At 42.9% G+C, this 22,591-nt stretch overlaps 1 protein-coding gene across 1 annotated transcript in view; it reads right to left on the bottom strand.

The window, feature by feature from the left end:
* Positions 1-7,822: 7,822 nt before the first annotated feature.
* SPON1 (spondin 1) overlaps positions 7,823-22,591 on the bottom strand; it is a 280,598-nt gene continuing 265,829 nt past the window's right edge. Inside the window, exons 11-16 of the mRNA XM_082214277.1 lie at positions 19,697-19,879; positions 19,416-19,586; positions 19,136-19,303; positions 15,865-16,029; positions 13,501-13,764; positions 7,823-12,726 (exon numbers count right to left, since the gene is read on the bottom strand). Of these exons, the coding sequence (XP_082070403.1) occupies positions 12,563-12,726; positions 13,501-13,764; positions 15,865-16,029; positions 19,136-19,303; positions 19,416-19,586; positions 19,697-19,879 (1,115 nt within the window). The 3' untranslated portion in view covers positions 7,823-12,562. The remainder of the gene's footprint in view (positions 12,727-13,500; positions 13,765-15,864; positions 16,030-19,135; positions 19,304-19,415; positions 19,587-19,696; positions 19,880-22,591) is intronic.

The raw sequence follows: 22,591 nt of genomic DNA, 5'->3' as shown, positions 1-22,591 counted from the left end.
TTAAGTTTTGCATAGCTTGGAGATTCTTTTTCATTTCAGATTTGTAGCTGCTGATGTGACAATTCGAAGCAAAAGAATAACCGGGGGGGGGGGGAGGCTGGCTCCTTCCCCATCATGCAGTTTTATTTCTGTGGGAGAAATTTGTTTGATCCACAGTGAGCCAACCTGATTCAGTGTCCCTGCATGTGCTTGCAGACTGGAACACACTATCAGTTCAATCATGCACTTCTCCAGACTTTGTGTTTAGATCCCATAATGTACACACCAAAACCATATTTTGTGTCAGTAAATGCATATGTGTATATATTTTAGGGCATTGAAACAAAGTGTATTTCATTGGAAGAATGTGTGCAAAGTGCATTAAAATGTATGCAACTTGGATGTTCATTTTTCATGCATTTATTCGGAAAGTCACAAAGCCTCAGCAGTAAAAGGAGCCCCTTTAAAGGGAGGAAGGAAGGGAGGACCAGCTATTGGAGGAACAGAGTAAAATATTCTCTGGCCTAGATGGTGGACAGAAAAAACTTTCTCCCTCTGGCATGCTGGCTCTCCAAATATGAAATGAGTCACCTTTTGGAGCTGTTAAAGAGAGACAGGAAGCAGGAATTATATGCAAATTATAGATGTGGACATTCAGAGGTAGGGAAAAATGGATTTGAACATCACCTGTGTAAATGACCTCAGTTCAGGCTTTACAATGGAAGGCAAAGATTCATTAGCTGAAAGTGGAGCGACGTTGCATCATAAAATAGCTATCTACTCCCCTCTACAGGCACGAAGTGAGAATGGCATGATGAAATTTTGCTTTCAGAGCCTTGCTGTTGCACCATGAAAAGGTCCCTCCATGCACTGAACACCCCTAAACCCCACACACTTCTTTTGTTCCTCCTTTACATGAACTGAGGAATGGGGACAAGCTCATTTTAATCCAAACAGAGCCTAACCTTATGAGCTCTTGAGGGGACGAGAATACCTTTACCTTACCTTGCCAAGCACATGAGAATTGAGCTGAAAGTTCTGCTTAGAGATTGCTACCCTGTTTTAAAAATGAAAGATTTCTTAACTCAGCTGTCTCCTTCCCCACCTAGGAGAGTGTTGGGATTTGATATTTGTAGATTAAAAGCAAGTATAACAGCTTTGGAGGTGACAGGTTATGTAGAGCTCAGGATGTCTTGGGAAATATTTTAAGAAGACTTTTCCTGTCAGCTAGTGTAATATGTCTCCTCACAGACATGAAGTAATGGGTTAGTTGCCCTCAGACAGAAGCTCATGCAACAATAAATTTTGTCAGTCACAAGCCTTGAATAAGGGTGTGACATAAAAACAAAAGCTTTGGGGAGTCACCATTAACATGTCCGGTGCATTGTTTGTTACTGTTTACATTGATAAGTCACATGTTTGCCTAGTCCTCTAGGTGACACAAACCAATTTAGTCAATAAAAATTAAAAGACACACCAAAAATCAGGTAAAATACAATATCAGCACGCTCATGCAAAAAGACAAATGCATAAAAAAGAGCCACAATAATCCCACTGGGATAAAATTTAAGTGGTCAGATTTTGTCAGACTAAAGTAATATTCAGTATCAATTCTGAGATATTGTAAATCTTAAACATGTTAAAAGACAGGACAAAGTATTTGCTTGGAGCCACTTAAAGCCCCAGGCAGGTCTTTCCTTCCTTCATGATTTTTTTTTAAAAAATATCTTAGGTCAGAGGTGGCCCAAAACATTTTGGAGCCTGAAGCAAAACATTCTGCTCCCACTGGGGGACGGGGCATGAGGTTTGCAAGGGCTTCGCCTCATGGAAAAGCCCTTGCAAAGTCTCACTGGAATGTGTGAGGGCAAACTCTGCAAGGACTTTGGGAATGCTTCCCTTTCACTGAGTTTTGTTCCGGAGAGCTTTGCCACTGGTGGCAAAACTGTGTGGCAGAATGCTGTGTCACTCTGCCAATGCCAACACCTCCCTTACCTTGGTTGCTTCTCTGGTGGTGGCAGAAGCTGTGAGCAGTTTCCACCGCTGCTTCGCCCCACTGCATGGGTGGGCCAGGTCTGTCTTTGTTCCTGAAAACAATGTGGAAATTCCTCTCCATGTTTCTCATAGCTACAGTGTATATTATGTTACACTGTTAAGAGATGAAGAGAGTTTGCAGTTGCAGCTAAATTCATTCACAGCTGAGAGGATAAGCTAGTTGCTAGGTTCACTGTGTGTTGCTGAGGTAATGACAAGCCTGCTGAGTCGTTTTGCCTGGCTAGACTGTGTCCTTGAATTCTGAGAGTGCCTGGGTGGAGAATAGAGGGCAGTGTGTTTGTAGAAGCTAGTTGATGGGTACAAATGTAGAGTCCACATTTGTTGCGCTGTTGACTTTTGCCCATGGTCCCACCCCTTACTGGTATGTGGCTCTTGCAAGGCTGCTTAGAAGGGCACGTGGCCTTTGGGCTTAAAAACGTTCCCCACTAAGGCAGTGCAGGCACAGTTGGGTGGGGGAGAGAGTTGGCAAAGCTGAAGCAGAGAATTTGTCACAACCTAAACCACAGAGCCTAGGACTTGCAGATCAGAAGGTCAGCGGTTCGAATCCCCGCGACAGGGTGAGCTCCCATTGCTCTGTCCCTGCTCCTGCCAACCTAGCAGTTCAAAAGCACGTCAAAGTGCAAGTAGATAAATAGGTACAAATCTGGCAGGACAGTAAATAGCGTTTCCGTGCGCTGCTCTGGTTCGCCAGCTTAGTCATGCTGGCCACATGACCTGGAAGCTGGACGCCGACTCCCTCGGCCAATAAAGCAAGATGAGCACCGCAACCCCAGAGTCGGCCATGACTGCCCTTTACTTTTACCTTTGTTCCTCACTTTACGTGAACATATGGGAGCCTTCAGTGAGTCTTTGCCCCAGAAACAGCTATGCATGCAGGCATATCCTAGGACCCTTTGCATGTGGATTTGAAGTTTTAATGGTAGTTAGGCCAGAGATGGGTCACCCCTTGTGAATGTGAACTCCTGCTTGGGAAGTTTTCTGACTAGATAATCACTTTTTAGAAGCAGTGTTTTAATAAGATGGTTTATGCTACTGATCAGCTTATTCCACATTCCTAAAATGAGATGAAAACCCTCCTGCACGGTAACTCTTTAATAGTCTCCAGTTGCATAGTCAAGTCTTTCAAACCACAAAACACATACTATATAAATAATAGCTGTACTTTTAGCACCATCTAGTGGTATTTTATTTATATTTTCTGGCATGCTCAGTGTTCTTCCCCCTATTCTTCCACCTTACCAAGGACACAAATTAACAAAAACAAGCAAGTTACAAGTCAGGACTACACCATTACATAGCTGCTAGGATCTGATACAAGAGTCCCTTGCCTGGTTTGTTCTGTGTCCTGGGAAGAATAGGTGTGGGATGGTGGCAAGCCCCCCCTCCCTGCACCAATATCCTTGGTGACGCTACTTTGGGACCTCCTCAGATTTATTCAGCATTTGAGATTATATCTATGGTGAGTCCAATTTATTCCACCCACCAAGTTAGAACGTAAATATTGAGCTAGGAGGCCCCACCATGTATTTGAATTTGAGGTTTTTCTAGGTAATCTAGTGGTTGCCTTTTACGACACTGAAGGAAGCAGATAAAGAGGGAGGGGAGGGAGTACATAAGCCTGAAGCCCATGACCAGGCTCAGAAATTTACCTCACAGAATCATAAATGCAGGAATATGCAGCTGTCCCTTACAGGAATCGAACCTGCAACCACGCTCTAACCAACTCAGCTATCCACCTCCTTATGAACTGCCCTTAGTTTTGCCCAAATGCCAGATAATAAGCAACACGAGAACCATACAACACAAGAACCTTGAGAAGAATATCGGAACAAGCAGCTGAAGCATTAAACTGGACAGCCAACTGTACTTATAGTCAGGTAGAAAGGGGTTACCTGCCAGGAATCACACTCTGCATTACTAGCCAGGCTTAAGACTGCTTTAACTTCCAGCAACCTCCCTCTTTGTACTCCTGGGGCTAAAGGAAGTAGGATAGGATAAGTTTTGTATTGCGTCTCAAATTCCAAGCAGGTTAACATATGCTCAATGGCTACTAGTCATTATGGCTATGTATTACCTCCACTTGTGGAGGTGATGTGCCTTTGGATACTAGTTGCTGGAGAATGGAAGGTTGCTTGTTGCATGAATGCCCCCCAGGATTCCTATAAGCATTTGGCTGGCCAATGTGAGGACATAATGTTGGAGGAGATGGGCCACTGGCCTGAGCCATCAGGCTCCTCTTTTGTTCTCATGACTACACAGGCCTTCAGTCTGATGCAGCAGGACTCTTCTTCTGTTCTAGATGTTGCATTTAGACAAACTGATAATACAGTGGTGCCCCGCAAGACGAATGCCTCGCAAGACGGAAAACTCGCTAGACGAAAGAGTTTTCCGTTTTGGAGGTGCTTCGCAAAACGAATTTCCTATGGGCTTGCTTCGCAAGACGACAATGTCTTGCGAATTCCTGCTGGTTTCCCCCCTCCCCCTTTTTTCTAAGCCGCTAAGCCGCTTATCAGCTGATCCGATCAGCAGATAAGCCGCTAAAAGCAGCTAAAAGCGCTAATCCGCTAATCCTTCAATGGGCTTGCTTCGCAAGATGAAAAAACCGCTAGACGAAGAGAATCACAGAACGGATTCTTTTCGTCTTGCGAGGCACCGCTGTACTGCTTAATCGTATTCAGTCCTCACATATTTGTAAGGTGGCATACATATAGAGGATTTGTTTTCTTCCTTTGTGGTTATCCTAGGCAATTCTGGCCTACAAAAGGTGGTTAAAAGATAGAGACAAACTCAGTGCTAAGGAAGTTCAGCCTTCTTTGTGGTATAGTAAGGCAACTGTCCAGCTGCCTTCCATCAAACATCCTAGAATTTAATGCTGAACACTTTGGTTCATATACTCAACCAGAGGCAATGCTGCAATTACTCAAGTATCTTGCTGAAAACCTTTTGAAAGCCAAAGTACACTGTGTCAGCTGTGTTACCTCTATCTATATTTTTCTACTCTAATAAGTGTATGAGGCAGCACCTGCCCTCGGAGAAGCCATACTGGCTTTGCTTCTGCAAGGCTTGTTCTTCTATATGCTTGCTTATTTTATTTTTAACTACACCAGCTTCACCATGACAGATGTTAAGCCAACTGACCTGTATTTCCCAGGATCCCCCCTTCATCCCATTTAAAAAAAATGGTACTACATTGGCTACTTTCCAGTCCTCAGGTATGGAGGCTGATCTGAAGAGTACATATTTATGTTAGAAAATCAGCCATTTCACATGTGAGTTACTTGACAACTCTCAGGTAGATGCCAACCAGCTACAGTGATTTGCCTGTCTTTATTTTGTCTGTTAGGTCTAGAACTTCATTTCCTATTAGTTCTCAGTTCCTGTTTTGTTCAGATTTTTTCAGTAAACCTTTATCAGGATTTTCACTCTGGACTGCAGTTGCATTATTGATGTGTCTCTGCTAACGGGTGCAATATACATTTCCCTAGATATCCTTTCCTTTTTGAAGTTTACTCTTTGGGTCTTCCATTATCAAAGTAGCCAGTCTCGCAAGAGCTGTGAGAGACTGCAAATTCAACAGTACAAGATCTGTGGTGCCAGTAAGAGAGTGTAAGGAATACTCTTGCTTTGTGCCTACTGAGCAGTTAATGGTGTGCATCAGTTAATGTACAAACCATTCTGGCTCTTACAAATAGGAGGAGAGGATGCTTAAATATCATTCAGGTGGGCTGTAATCGCCTTTGTTTCACAGAACGTTGCAAAAAACAACAGGAAGTAAAGGTTGGATGTTGAAGGCTAGCGATAAAGGCCTTAAATGAGTTTGCATGCCGAGTGAAGAATGACAGGTGTCTGGAATACCTCTTAGAAGGATCTTTAGCGCAGTCCATTTTGCTGGTGAAGTCTTTAGGCTGCAATAACACAGCTTCTTCCAAGGAGGAAAAATGAAACTGTACATTTGCTCTCAGCAGTTATTAAAGTGGAAATGTGGTGGCATTATCTGAACACTCATCAAAGGTCAAGGGAATTAAATTGGCATAAGTTAACTCCCCCCCCCCCCGCTCTCTATTGCATGTGACTCCGACAGGGTTTATCTTTCTTTTCTGAGCTATTCCTAATAGCATCATACAGGGACCACTGCTTTATTTCTAGAAAAGAGTTGCTGGAGCTTATCTCTTTAGAAATGTTGCCCTCTGATTCAAACACACTTCTTCCTAAGCCCAGGAGATGACTATGTTTGATGACTGTTTCCTAGCACCTTTTCCCTAGCCATTTCCGTTTTGTAGGGCCTGAAAAGCAGAGACTTGGCTGCACAGTCCAAAATCAAAATTAGGTGTACCGTATTTTTCGTGCCATAAGACACACCTGACCATAAGACGCACATAGTTTTTAGAGGAGGAAAACAAGAAAAAATATTCTGAATGAAACAGTGGATGTATGATTTTTTGGGTGCAGGCTGTAGCCATGGACATGCTATGTGATCTGATGGTGAATTTGGGGTGACCCAATGCAAAAATCCTGAGGATCCATAAGACGCACAGACATTTCCCCTCACTTTTTAGGAAGAAAAAAGTGTGTCTTATGGATCGAAAAATACAGTAAGTTTCCCCACCAAAACCTCACTTCCTGACATAGACAATAGAATGGCCCCAGTAACTGACATCTTCAGGTGACCAGAAAGTGCTCTTTATTCCCTATGGTTTCAATCTTTTCAAAACCTGATGAATGCTATATTAGAAGTACCATAAGCCCTCCTTTGAAAGTCAATGAAACAGGAACCACTTTTTTTGTTAGACAAGCCCAAGATAATTTCTTTCCTGGGGTGGATTTTGGTAATCTTTGTTATATGGTGCCCTATGTGAGGCCAAAATTGGGTCCCCCCCCAAATGGATCTTCTCATTATGGATCTTCTGAGTTTTGCACCCCCATATTTTGGCACCCTGAGTGGGGGAACCTCCCACACTGTCCTAAATACAGAGCTGGTCTTTTCTTTGTGTGTCTGGAAAGCAGCCTTCTAGAACCACCTCATTCTTTCGTGGTGTCTTCATCAGCACTTTTTAACTTTTTATCCTTCTACATCAGGACTTACCCATGTTTGTGCGTGCCTTCAAAAACAGTTTCTTCCTCTCTGTTCTGAGTTTCTGATCATCAGCCCCTGAATACGTGCCTGTTCTTGTGGCTCCTAGAAGCTGTCAGCATGCAACAGTGGCCAGTGCCTGGGAATGGCTTCAACTGGACTGCTAAACCAGGTGAGGATAGCCAACAGGTCTCAAACCCCTTCCCCTGCATGTGAAGACAGGCTCCAGCAGTTGAGTGGATGAGACCAATAGTGGGTCCAACAGTCAAGAAGCTGGTTTTTGCACGTACTGTAGGGGAAAGTAAGGGGCAGATGGAGCTTGTAAACCTGGGAAGGTAACCCATTTAGAAGAAGGAAAACTCCCACTGCTCTGTGGGATATCTTTAGGAGAATAAAAGGCTAAATCCAGAGTGGGGATCCAGAGCCTTTTAGAAGGTTGGATGGTGCCTTGTAAGCTTCCTTCGTGCAGCCAAGCTGGTGCCAAACGTGTTCCTTTCCTTTCCTTTGGGCCACATCAATGAGGCTGAGAGGGGGCTATTGTTGTCTGGGCAGTCCAGGACCTCCATACACACTGCCCAGGCTTGCACCCTGGGTAGGTCACTTTGGTACTGCTAATGCTGTGGTTTGACCCCTGGAGGCACAGTCCATTGTTTCTGAAGACAGACAGATGCCAACAACATTTATCTACTTGTACCATTAAACTCAAACAAACAAGTGATGTTGTTTTCATAGTAAAGATGTCTTTATTCCAAAATAATAATGTGTTAGCCGGACAACTACATACAAAACATCTACACAAGACTTTGGTAAGAAATATATCCATGACAGCTTTCTCAGAAATTCCATAGTGAACCAAAGAAAATAAAAATAAAAAAGAGAGAGAACAAACAACAAAGAAAACATAAAAACAAAAAGGCCTTTTTTGTTTTTTTTTAAAAACCAAGTTGCTTTTATTAAAACCTATTGTACATATAAGCCCCCTAACATTTCTGTTTCATTGCTTGTAAAGTTTCTACAGATTATGTAAGAAAATAAAATACAGAGAATGTTAATAAATGGTAAGTGAGGTGTATAAAATTCCTAGATCTATACCTGTGCTTTTGGTTCCAGAGTGTGCAACAGGCATGAATTATTGTACAAGATAAGAAGTGTGGTCTATTGTTGGCTGATTTGCAACAAATATTACACTACTAGAAGGTTTACGGTAACTTTGCAATAATGCTATGCATTCTGTGTCACTTTGGAATTCATTTCTTTAATAGAAAAATCAACCTTAAGAGTCTCTACCAAGCTAAAATTAGGTGTGATTAACAGCACAATCATACACATCTCTACCTAGAAGTAAGTCTCATGACTTCAGTGGACTTACTCCCAGGTCAAGTGTGTATAGCATTGCAGTCTTAGTCCCATTAAAACCAATGGAACAAGGTAGTCCTAATTAAATTTCCACTAAAAGTGATTAGCTGAATTGGGGCCGTTCTGTGTTTCATTCATTTTTCATTTTTTTTTTTTTAAAAAAAAGCATTATCATTATTACAAAAAGTAATGATTCCCACCACTATTTGGATCAAATTAGAAGAAATTTGTCAATGTGGACTGGGACAGCTATATTATCAGGTGATAGAACAACCAAATTTTCTTCAGCTGCAAGCTCTTTCATGCTTTCGAATCACAATCCTTTGAAAAGTCAGCCAACCAAGCAAAATACTATTAGATATTAAAGAAATTACAAGCAACTACACAGAGCTGCTGCTGTGTCAATCAAGTACTGGGGACAGTGAAAGTCAAATCATTAAGTTCATGGAAATTCTTACTGAGTTCAGTAGAGCCAGCACTCTTTCTGGGACAATTACTAGCATTTAATACAAGCACAGCGTAGAAGAATCAAAAACATTTTAATGCAGAGTGTTTTGTTTTTTTGCAAGTAAATGCAACTGGGCATACTCCAGCGGTTACATATTTCATGCATATTTTGACTGAATAAGTATATAATGTGAGGAAGTTAATGCATAATTTATTGAAGCAAAACATAATTGAATCTTAGATATCTGAAAAGCAGAGACACAAAAATTAGCATCAGCCTAATCTCGTGCATTAACTCATAAGTGTGCTTGTCCTTTCAAGACATTTCTGCTCGGCGCCTGTGCTGAAGGCCCTCCTGAATTTTCCCTGGTTCTTCCCTTCCTTGCCCATTGGCCCTCAATTGCTTTGGGTGGCTTTGCACTGGAAGTGACTGGCTACTCAGTGCAAATGGTACATGAGAAGACACAACCACAATGAACTAACTGTGAAGATAGAGTGTCTCTGGGTCTTGAGTATAGAGACAGGGATGGAAAAGGCTTATGAGAAGGAATATAGTGAGGATTTGGGAGGCGAGGTGCACTTTAGCTCTAGAAAAAGAACACTGCCAACCTTTTGAGATTATGTTAACTTTTCTGATGAGGCATTCAATAAAAGGACATATATTTATCTTGAATAAAGGACCTCTTTCAAAGTGGCTATGGTGACTGTGGTAAAAAAGCTAAGAGCCTAGCTCTTCGGATTTCTGCTTAGCAACCCCACAGACACCCAAATGGCAGACTGGCTGATGAGTCAAAAGTAGTTGATTCTGAAACAATGTTTGGATTATACATAGAAAAGTGATGTTATTTCTAGCTGACCACACATGTCTTCTGAGGTAAATCCTTTCTGGAATAGTTACAAATGAGACCTTTTAAGTTTCCATGTATAATGAGCCCGTGGTACCCTTTCAAAAAGACACCCCGAGTGCACCAAATATTATGTTGGAAGAGGTGTTTACATTTTCCCAGAGCTCAGCGGTCAGTCTTAGGTGAATCTCTCTGTGTCAAAAACAATAAAATGTGTTTTTCCCCCTTAGGGTGCCAACACACTGTGCTGCTGTTTATAAATGCTGCAGCTCTGAAAGGGGTACAAGATGATTAATGTCAGCAGCTACATGACAAATTGGAAATGAAAACCTTGTGGAATTTTGGAGCTGTGTGCAGAATTCATTCCTTTTCTGCAATAGTTGGAGGTCCCTTACCTCTAGAAGGCTGGTGGCATCACCCTGCACGTTATTTCATTCTGAGACCATTGCTTGCAACAATATCATTATAGTTTTGGGGACTCTCTAATTTGACTCAGTCCCTTTTGGACTCAGTCCTTGTACAGGATTACGTTTGGCATAGAGAACTGAAGAGAATGCAGAAAGATATATATAATTTTTATACTGTGGTTTTTAACTGCTGATGATTTACAGAACACTCTAATATATTACCTGAATCTTTCTCTACACCTCTTGACATTCCAGGGAAATTCACTGATGCCTTATCCTTCGGAAATGTTTACAGCCTCATGACCAGATGAGCCACTCTGGCAAAATGACATTGCATGCATGCTTCTGCCCTCTCCCACACTAATCCCACATTCCTCTGCACACAAGATGCATACAGACTTCGTTAATACTGGGAGTCATTTGCCCAGTACATCAAAATGTTACTAATAATCCATGCACTTGTTCATTATTGTGGTAGACTTGAGCTTGCTCCTTAAAATTATTTATATAACCTCTAGAGTTTTTTGTTGCCTTCTTCATTGTTGTATCGAAATTTCTGAAGCTGTGGCAATTGAAAGTAGAAACACATGAACATACAAGGTATTTCTGTAAAGGTATGTAGAGAACGGCTGGCATTTTCAGCATTTTTTTCTAGTTTGGATTTTTGCACACTGAACACAAGTTGTGTTCTCCACAATTATACTGGCTATATTAGAGGCAGGTAACTGAATCCCTATCCTTCGGGCCCAGGTTGCAGCTACATGGCACACATCAGCCAATATTGGGTTTTATGAGAGAGATGGTGAATGATTAATTCAAGGCATTTGCCTTGCCTGTTACAGTATGCCATAGTTGTGTCTGTAATGCAGTCCCACATTTTAGACAGAAATGCAGGAGCTTTCTGCTTCATCCATGGGTGTCCCTAAGGACCCACTTACTGACCCCAGCCCCCTTTCAATGGTCCTTACTCCACTGTACAACTTCCTATTGGAGCTGTACTTTTTGTTTTTATACTAATATATAATACCAGCACCACCAAAACTGTCTCTCACAACAGTTACTTTTTTCTGAAAATATATGCCAGAAATATGGCAGCCATTACTGGAAAGCTAGTAAGAGAACGAGGAGAAACAAACATATATGCTGCCTGTGACAATTACATCAGGGTAACAATACCTCTGCCAGGTGATGGAGAGAGAAAAATGGAAGCTTTGTGACTGAAACCAGCAAAAGCAGCTTTGGGAGTGATGCGGAGAAGCTTCTTCCCCTTCTTCCTTCTTGGAATTACTTGGTAGAGCAAGGTTTGAAGCTCTGATGCTAAGGATCTTCACCTCTGAGGCATCTAAACAACACCTTTTATATTTATGGTAGCCCAACTCTTAGAAGGCAATGGCTTCTCCCGAAACCACCGAGATCTGTTTGGTTCTGATCCCCAGGCAAGGGTAATCTGCAAATCAGAGATGAGCGAGGCTGGCTGGGACTGATGCAATGCAGCAACATCTGGAGTGCCGCAGGTTCCTCATCCCTGATGCAATTGAGTGCCTGCTTCCCTGTATCTTACCACTTAGCACTTGCGGCATTTCAGATGATTCCCATCAACCCCTAGCCAGAATGGCCAAAGCTTGAGGGATGATCAAAGCTGTAGTCCCACAACTTCTGGCAGTCACAGGTTCCTGTCTGGTGGTCACAGGATGTCCTGACGTAACATCTGACATGGCAAATGTGAATAGTGTTCTTACTTAGAAGCAGCCCAACAGTTAATTTGTGGCCTTCAGACAGAAAGTGTTACCATTTGTTCTATTCGCATGTGAACAGTTTAAATTTGCTTTCCCTTCTGAAAGTGGGAAGGAAGAAAATATGCTTTATTTTGTAGCGGTCCCTACCGAAGGAAAAAGAAATGTCTCATAGGATTGCTATAAATACAAATTTAAAAAGATAACTATGCACCTGAAGTATTATTGAACCAGCATTATTGAAGAAATTCCTTGGCACAGTTGTGTAATCACAGAGGCACTGCTTTGAGTATTTTGAAACTGGATCCAAATAGGTATTTATGTTTGCAATGTAATTTATGCATGCATCCTGTGTATTTACAGGTAATATTTCTATGATTATGGTATGTCCACACAGAGATGTCTATAATTTCAAAGTTATTAGGAATTCACAATGACTTCACTATTTTTATGCATTAAGGGCTAGCTGGAGCATCAAGGAGCCACTCTCAGCATACATTTGTGAGGAAATATTTATAAAATATATCTCTTGCACCAGCAAGACTAATAAGCAAACCACACTGCAAAAATGAAAACTAATATACACAATTTATATCTTCTTTAAAAAAAAATCAAATCAAGGTTGATTTTACATTTAGCTCAGAGTGCATTATTTGAAAGACTCAGGTTTGGCTAACATGGATGAACATTGCAGGCTCTTAATTCCTTCTTGTCTTTGCAACTAGTAAACTGAGTGCTTTTGAATCTCTTCTTGACTGTCATGAACCTTTCCTGGATTCCACCCCCACACAGTTTGGTACATTCTGACCAAGCAGTCCATGGTTTCATCTTACAACCTAAAATTAAAATAAAATAAAAGCATGAAGGTCAATACTTTGTGTGAAAATTCTCTCTTCTGTACACTTGTTTTGATTTCTGTTCTTAACTTCAGGCTTTTAAAATATCATGGTTAGATATATAAATAATTCCACAGGTCATTTGGCATGCTACCTTGAGAAATAGTTTATACTTTTAGAAATTCCTCGTGAATATCTGTGGCTCATGAGTCTATCTCAACTGCCACATCCACACAATGGATCTTCTGAGTGGCAGGTGTTGCCCATGTAAATAGGCTGCTCTTACAAATGCACAAGGGACTGCAGTAGCCCTACCTAGTACATTAACTGGGCCCCTTCTATTAAATAGATAGGACAAATGACAAACAGAAGCAGAGGATTGAGGCTATGGAATGTGCTCCCATTCTACATTTCGGAAAAGGTGCTTGTAGCCAGCTAAGTTTTATTCAGAGTAGACCCTTCAAAACTAACGGTCCTAAGTTTGACATGACTTGAAAAATTAATGGATCTTTCTGAGCTTAGTATGTGTTTTATTCTGTTTTGTGTTTATTCTGAAATTGGTTTAAATCATGTTGTATTTTCTTTATAATTTTTTTTTGGGGGGGTTGTGTGTTAATCATTCCTGTGATCTCTGGGGACCAGTTCAGAATCTATAAATGACTCAGGAATAAATAAACAAGCTAGCATTGTAGTCTAGGGTTGTGCGCCTGTTTGCTCCTCTTTTAACCAGTTTTTGGTGGCACAACAGCTCCAAGCAACGTCTACAACACGTACCTGGAAATTGCTCGCCATCTGCATCTTCTTTTGCCTGCTCACTTCTCCTTTTTTCACGAGGCTCTTTCCACCGCCGTTTCTCAATATTGGGATTTCTCAAGCATTTCCTTATCCGGCATTTTTTACGCTGTACAGTTTCTGGGCACGAAGCTCCTCCAAACTGGGGTTCCATTTTGATCATCCTTGTCCTGATCATATGACCTTTTCCACAAGATTTGTTGCATTCTGACCACTGAGACCACTCTGTTAACTCACAGTCAATGGCTACACAGACAGAACAAGAAAGGCTGCCATGAGCATCAAGCTACGCAAACAAATGAAGTTAAGGAACAATGTCAATATGCTCTGATAGTGGCACCAAAATTCCCTGATGGTCTCAGAGCAAATTTTATAGCAGCTCTCTGCACACTGGTGTCCTACAGATCCCAGTGGACTACAACTCCCATCATCCCTGGTCATGCTAGCTTAGGAGCACCAACTTGGGGAAGGCTGTTTTACAGCAACACAGAACCTAGATCATCTTCTTATAATTATGTTTTGAGAATAAGCTCAAATTACTCCACTGGGGACTTACTCTCCATCTGTGGCGGCCTTTCATTGGCCAGGCAGAAATGAATATGGAAGCGGTGAAATGCTCGTCTTTAGAGCACACAGGCCCAGAGGCTGTTTTTGCACCACTGCAGACAACAGTCACATCCTGTTCCTTTCACAGACACAGAGATGCCTGAGAATCACAGGGATTCCCAACAGGGCACTGCTATTCTTCCCCCTACACTCTTTCTCTCTACTTCTCACTATAATGAACCAACCCATTACCTTGAAGAGGAACTCATTCATGCCTCCCATGGCAGAATCCAGTGGCACCTCTTCTCCTCAGAGCCCCAGCATGCAGGCTACTTGGATGCCTAGTGAGAATAACCTGAATCTTTGGAAGGGTGAAATCTTTTCAAAGAATTTAAGTAGCACTTGGCTCTATAATGGAACACTCTTGTGGGTGGGCAGAGTTAGGAGACCAGAAGTGGAAGCAAAGGTTGGGGAGCCGAAACAGAAAGATCCTGCAGTCATCACCATTTGAAAGCTGGGATGATCTAGCAGTTAAAAGTATGAGCTATCTTTTGGGAAGTCTCGAGTTCAGGGTGGGGAATCTTTTTGGCTCCATGGGCCAAATCTGACAGGGGGTGGGGCTGCCCACCTGTCAACCATCTGACATCAGAACGAGTCAGGGGCTTGGGCACTTTTGAAGCCTTGAATTTGGGATGTCAAAACACCAGGTGCAGCTGATCCAGAAAGCTTCGTTTCTACTGTTGATCAGCACGTGGGCAGCAGAACCGAAGCCTGCTTTCTGCAGGCATCAGGTGTGTGATAGAACTAGCAGTAGTTCTGCATCACCATTGCAAACACTTTTCAGCCGCAAGGAAGGCCTTTAATAGGCTCTCCAACACTGACACAGAAGAAATCATTCTCTATGATCTCTGCAATAGAATTAGACATTCTACCCTTGTGTCAGGAGCTGCTGATATCTGTGCCCTGTGTGGTGACAGCTTCTAAAGTGACAGCTTATAAGCAAAGTATCTTCAAGCCTTGGACTGACTCTGCCCACTCAGCCAAGCCTTATTCAAGCAACAAGATCTTCTTGAGCAGGGCAGTCTTTAGCATGTGAGCCGCCAGGGTGCGAAGATCTGCCCAGCACCCCCAAAGTTCTTTGTTGACCTTTTTTTAGGGGGGGGGGCGAACTCAAGGTTGTTGAGCTTTTTTGGGAAGGGGGAATCACTCACCTGTAACAACAATGCAGCAAAAAAACCTGCTTTTGTTTCCTGACTCGTCGGGAATATATGATGCTACAGAGTAACAGAGCAATGGAGGAGGGGGGTGGGGATTTCTGCTCTATTGCTTTTCACTGCTGCAAATCAAGAGGGACTGGTGTACAGTGGGTATAGATTTGGCGCCCCCCCCCCGAATTCAGCGCCCGGGTGCACCACACCCCTTGCACCCCTTGGTAAAGACCACCCTGTTCTTCAGCTCTCCAGCTCTTGTTATTTGGTACTGATTTCTGCCTTGCTCCTTGATTTCCGCCTTCTCATTTGTCCTTTGGGCCTGACTTACATCTTTGTCCCAGATTTCCTTGTTCCCACTTCCTTGCCCATGTCAGTCTGCTTGTTGATGACCCTGCCCTGACAGCTTGTGTGGAAATGGTGCTTTGGCAATGCCTGTGTAGCTGTGCATCACCGCTCTTGACTCAAAGCTGTGATCAGGTTGTCAAAGCAAGCAGAATGACCACATTTCTGGCCAAGCAGCATGCTGAATAGGAAAGAAGGGGAAGGGAAACGGCAAACTGGCCTTCAGACTCCAGACATCGGTACTTACGGCACTCGGGCAGCATGCACTTTTCAACTTGCTCCAGCTCCTCATTGCAGTCTCCAAGCTCTGCTGCAGATTTCAGCATTCTCTGTCGCGTCCTCATCCCCTTCCCACATGTTACGCTGCAGTCACTCCATTCAGACCAAGGAGACAGCATACAGGGAATGGTATCTAATGCAAGGGAGAAAGATTGACTAGCTCACAGCCAGAGTTTAATTTCAAAGTGTTGTCCAGCCATTTGGGAAAAGCTGGAGGAAAGGGCCACTTGGTAGAGACAGGATTGGTACTGTGGGAGGATCTTGCAATGGAGGAGGACCCTTGCTGGCTCAAATCCATATTGACTACCAGGGTGCAAACACCAGTGACCCCATCACCCCATCTTTCTCATTTGTGGGGCAAATGAGAAATTGCAACCAGCTCCCCCAGTCTCTCTTTTTTCCATCTTGGGAGCAGTCTGTCCTCACCCTGAATTGGCTCAGGGCTGTGAGGGGACAGAGTTAACCCATCTCCCCTTTGCTATTTCTCCAATTTAAATGGCAGCTGCTTTTGCCAAGAAGCTCAGTTCAACACGAACTCTACATGTGCCCCGAGAAAACGAGTTTACTTTAACATAGCTTTGAGCAATGAGTACATCACCAGTGTAAGGAATCAGAGAAAGCTACAGTTCAAGTATCATTGTAAGCCCCAGTGGCTTCCACCAAAGAGGTTAGAGATCATACAGCACTGGAAAACTCTGGACACATTTACATCCAGTGGCTGAATGACTATGGTGTGCAAACTGGCACAGCATGGTATGTTTACAATGCAGCTTCAGTAAGGAGGAGATGAAGCAAGATACCTTTGTAGATACTTATACATTGATTTAGGGGCCCCAAGATTAGTGTCCCCCCCCCAAGCTTTTAAAAAATCATTTTGGATAGTTTGGTGCCTCCAGATGCTAATAGTGTTGTATCAATGAAGATGCATCTATGGCTCTTTGTTGTGATTTTGAATGTATTTCATGAAACCTGAAATGATTATTTTTCTAAAGTCAGGTCAAATGAATTCATTCACCCACACTAGAATGTGATATTGTTAGGCTTTCTTGAAGGAAATTGTTACATGTGCCAATGAGAAAATGTACCAAGAGAATGGGGGGTGGGGGATCCAGGAATAATTCAGTCAAGAGAGTTAACTGAGGAGAACAAAGTCCAGAGTTAAAGTGACACTGGCTAGGCAGGGAATGGAGCCTGAGACAATGGATATTTTCACACCTCGTAAAGTCAGGTCAGCATCAGTTCACATCACTATGGTTTCCTAGGGCTGGTTTCATGATGTGTAGAAACAGTAAACAAGGGTGACTGGCATGATGCGGGTGGCACACAGCTGCTTGCACTCCCTGATGATTTTTATAGCCTGGAGATGGCTAGTCTTCTAGCCACCCAATGGTGCTGTTTATTCTTTTACAAGACTTGAAGTCAATCCATTGAGACCTCACATTAGACTGATTTATGGGTGATTTCATAACATGCAAAGGTTCACTGGACTGCGTACATAAATCACAGTGACAGGAGAGGCTTGAGAGATACTAATTAATGTTAGCCTCAGAGCCATTTTGTACATTATGTATTAGCATGTGCCTGTACATACTTCAGAATAAGAATTTGAAGGCTATATTCTGCAGCATATGTTTAATGCATGCTTATTCTGCATGGAGCTCTCCTTTCGACTTGAGTCTTCAGGCCAATGTTGTATGAAATGGTCCATACATGGGGAAATGCAATTTTGTATCTAGTGAACTGATTTATGCTCCCATTAATATATGCACGAGAGCCAGCCAAAACCTATAAAACAGGCAGGAGCAGTCCTATAGATGTACAGCTGATGGGGTTTTTTTTCCATACCATGGTCAGATGAACATAACTGAGATGAATATTGATTCTACAAGGTGAATCATTTTGGCTGCAGAAGAAATAAGAAGCAAATGGTTTTCCAAAATAGAGATCTGGAAGGCTATTTCAAATCTTACCCCTGCAGATCCTGCTCGTGTGAACCTCCTCATCTGTTCAGCCTATTCTTTATCTGTTTCAGGGGATTCTGGGGGTTATTTTTGCCTATCAGTCTCATCCTTCTGGCCAGTTCCCCTTGCCCTCATTTCTCTGGCTCCCTCCATATTTCAGCCCTGGGCCTGACTTCTTCATTATAAAGGTCTTTGACCCTTCCATCTGCCCTGCCCTAGTCTAGGATTAGAGGGCAGGTATAAAAATGCAGCAGAATGGGGTAGTGGAGTCGGTTGCACCATTTCAGGTTTAGCAGGTGGCACTGTGGGTCAAACACCCTGGGGTTGCTGGCTCCAGCTGAAGCATTCAAACCACAGCCCATAATCTTCCTGGCCAAGGAAATTATCTGAAGATAGTGATGTAGAAAAAGAATGCCTAGATTAAGAATATCCAGCATACGTCATGTTACAGACTTGACTTCAAATCTGAGTTAAAGTGGTATATTTTACTTAAGTGCACTCTATAATCACATGCAACCTCCCTGCTAATACTATTAAAGGTGGCTTTGCTGAAATGAATCACACAACTTTCCATCTGAAACAAGTGCTCTTTTGTGCAGCCCAAGAAAAGAGAGACAAAGTCAATAATGGCAGGTTTTGCATTTGAAGCTTTAAAGCTGCCAAACAAATGGGATTAATCATCAAAAGACAAAGGAATTTTGTAGGATGTTGCAATAGCTATTTAAAGTAGTTTAGACTTTAGAGAAGAGAGAAAGCACATCCCCAGTGCCAAGGCCGCTTGGGATGCTAAAGTCTTTGCAAAAGGACCTGGACTAACACGCAGGGCAGATGTTAGCCATCTGCTGAGTTTGAACCTCTCTGAATATTGTGACACAGTATGCATTTAATACATAATTTGAAGATGGGGTGTGTGTCACAATTTAAATACATACGTTTTAAGAGAATTGTTTTCATAATTTTTAATATGTAGTTTGAGATGATCTTTTCATATTGAAGATTAATGTGGAAATGGGATAGAATTATGGGTAAAAATATGTCAAAGGGGCACGTACCCCAAACAGGCCAGTTCATCCTTCCCTAACTTTAGGCCACATGCCCTATGCAACATGGCTACGCGAGAAGCATCAGCTCAGTTGCCTGCCCAGTGAGGGTGCATTCTTTCTTCCACCTGCAAATTTGCTTGTCTCTGAGTATAACAAGCTGTGGTTGAGCCACATCTCAAGGCGGGGAGACATGTCGCTTTCCCACACAGTGACTGGGTGAATCTCAGATACTTACGGCATTCGGGCATCATGCATTTCTCGGCTTCCGTGGTTTCTGCCTTGCACATGGATCCGTCTGCTGGGGTCATCTTGATCATCCGGTGCCGTTTCTTCATTCCCATCCCACAGCTGGCACTGCATTCATCCCACTCCCCCCATTCCGTCACCAGGCAGGTACTAGGAGCTATTGATAACAATAGGCAGAAAGAAGATCAGTCTACTGGCACTCGTTTAATAGAGGGATCACAGGCAGCTCTTATGCTGATTCAGCGAGGTAGGCTAAATCAAATACTTACAGCACTCCTCATTCACAATGCACTTCTCGGTCTCTTCTGTGGGTACTTTGCATATAGAGCCATCGTCGGGGAACTGCTTCACATATCTTTCTCTCGACCGCATTCCCATGCCACAAGAGACGCTGCAGGGGGACCACGTTATCCACTCGGACATCATACATGTGGAGCCATCTAAAATATAGAATACAATTGCCATTTCTTTTCTAAGTCTCACCTGGATGTGGGGTGGGTGGGAAGAGAAGCATACCTTTATCTCAACCCCCCCTTCTTCTCTTTCCTACCTTCATCACTGCAACCTGGGCCCATGCATGGCTGAAAGTCCTGCGTTTCTGGGCAAGGTACACTGAGGTCAAGCTGAGCTTTGAGCATCCTCTGCCTCATCCGCTTGCCCTTTTCACACGTGGAAGAGCTACAGGCTGACCATGGGGACCAGTTGGAATAGATGCAGGTTTCTGGAGTGTCATCTAAAAGAAAAAAGAAACAGTTACTCATATGGTGCATAATAATTACCCTATGGAACTCACTGCCATAGGATATTAAGACAGCCACCACCATCACAAATGACTTTCCAAAGGACAAACAAGCCTAGGGATGAATTTCGCTGATACCCCCATTTATCTATTGTGCCTTCTGTTTTCTTGATCTTCTCACATCTCGTTCATTTATGAATACTTCTCGCCATAGGCTATCTGGCATTCTCAGCCATGTACATAGGTGCTCACAGAGCATCTTAGACTAGCCGCTCAAATTATTTTGCATGCAAACACACACACACACACACACACACACACACACACACACACTCAGTGTAACATTGCCAGCCAATCAAACCATCCCACTCAAATAGGTCAAGGGGTTTTAAAAACAAAAACAAAACTCTTCTACATGCCTCCTAGTGTGATATTATTTCACTGGGTATGCCAGGGATTGAAGCTGGTACTTTCTGCAGGAGGAACATGAGGGGCATCTCTACAAAGCATCCTTCCATATGGAATGACAGCCATGCTCTTTTCTACCAGTTTTTGAGTTGCCTGGTATGACATGTTGCTCACTTATTCTGCATGTCAGTTTACAGCTTTGAAGACATCTAGAAGACTGCAGACAGAGGCATATTAAGTGGCTATTCCACAGTAATGGAGAAGCCAGAACATCTTCCAGTAGAATTTAATGAAAAATCTTCCTGTTTAGTCTGCCTTTCAGCAGCTATTTCCTGTTATGCTGCTCCATACTCAGTACAGGACAAATCAGCAGTTGCAGCATGGTGCTAAAGAAGATGGGAGGGCTGGAAGTTCACTTCATTTATTTCTTGATTGAAATGTTTATAATCCACACTTTCACAAAAGTATAACAAGGCAGTATGCAAGATTATAATAAATTCAGTAAAAGCACCAGTGTGGTGTAGTGGTTAGGAGTGGTAGTCTCATAATCTGGGGAACCTGGTTCGCTTCCCTGCTCCTCCACATGCAGCTGCTGGGTGACCTTGGGCCAGTCACACTTCTCTGATGTCTCTCAGCCCCACTCACCCCACAGAGTGTTTGTTGTGGGGGAGGAAGGGAAAGGAGATTGTGAGGCGCTTTGAGACTCCTTAAGGGGGGGTGAAAGGTGGTATATCAAATCCAAACTCTTCTGCTTCTTCAGTGAAAATATCATTAGGGACATCAGTTGATTGAAAAAGAAAATCAGATTCCCAAGGCTAGTCTTTACAAGACAGTTTTCAGATGCTGTCTGAAAAATGGCCGAGATGATTCCTGCTGGACCTTCTACACGGCAAGGAGTTCTGCAGCACAGGGGCTGCCACACTACAAGCTCAATCCCATAGCAAAGACCAACTGAACTTCAGTAGTGTGTGAGGAACCACCAGAAGTGCCCCAGCAGAAGATCTCAATGATCAAGGTAGGGCTCAGATGGTCCTTAAGACATTTTGGGCTCAAGTTGTTTAGGGCTAAAACCTGGAACCTGGCCTAGTAAAGGTAAGGAACCCCTGGACTGTTAAGTCCAGCCAAAGGCGACTATGGGGTTGTGTTGCTCATCTCGCTTTCAGGCTGAGGGAGCTGGCATTTGTCCAAAGACAGCTTTCCAGGTCATGGGGCCAGCATGACTAAACCACTTCTGGTGCAATGGAGCACCTTGATGGAAGCCAGAGTGCATGGAAATGCCGTTTACCTTCCTGCCGGAGCGGTACCTATTTATCTACTTGCACTGGCATGCTTTCGAACTGCTAGGTTGGCAGGAGCTGGGACAGAGCAATGGGAGCTCACCCTGTCACGGGGATTTGAACTGCCAGCCTTCTAATCAGCAAGCCCAAGAGGCTCGGTGGTTTAGACCACAGTGCCACCTGCGTCCTACCTGGCCTAGTATCAAATTGGCAACTAGTGCAATTCTCTCAGCACTGGAGTAACATGTTGCCAGCAATCTGCTCCTCTAAGCAGTCTGGTCACTGCATTTTGCACTAGTTGAAGCTTCTGGACCAGATAAAAAGGGCAGTACTGAGAAGTCACACAGTCAGTCGATGGCCAAAGTCATTCAGATATTTAAGTTTTTTTAAAAGGCAACCTGCTCTACAAGCAATTCTGAAATATAGACTTGTAAATGTGCAATTCTAATGAGTTTTCAAAGGAAAAGAACCCACAGAAATTGCTTGCATCCTAGACAAAAGTAGAAAAAGGCACAAATGACAATGAGGCAATTAACTTTTGAATTTAAGAGATAACACCCTTTTTTACTTTTGAAAACAAACTCCATAATCTCTACGATACTCGATTTAAGATACTAGTGCATATGGCTGAATCATTCCTGCTCTCATTTGAATTCTACACATATTATAGGCTTACAAGGGCAGCCTGTCCTCATAGACAAACACAATCATTAATAAAGAAGAGCAGTTAGATGAGGAAAATAGTAGAGCCTGACGAAGACCAACCCAGCGCAGGATAATAAAGTCAGTGGGATTAGGCTTCTTCTAAATTAGTATAGTGCTGCTTTCAATTCCAAAAAATTCTGCCTGCTGACACCATCACTGTGGGTGTTTATTAAGTAATGATGCTGGCTCCAACCACAAATGGGTAAGCAAATTGTTTTTCCCCCTTCCTGTTTTTAATACTGTCCTAATAATAATGCAGTAGGCGTGAAATATAGAGTAGCAGCACTGGAGGATGAAGCAAAACACAAACTTGTGC

This window comes from Podarcis vaucheri (assembly GCF_965113315.1).
Source record: "Podarcis vaucheri genome assembly, chromosome: 1".
Taxonomy (NCBI): domain Eukaryota; kingdom Metazoa; phylum Chordata; class Lepidosauria; order Squamata; family Lacertidae; genus Podarcis; species Podarcis vaucheri.
Note: the sequence above shows the minus strand (reverse complement) of the source record. Positions and strands in the feature narration are given on the sequence as shown.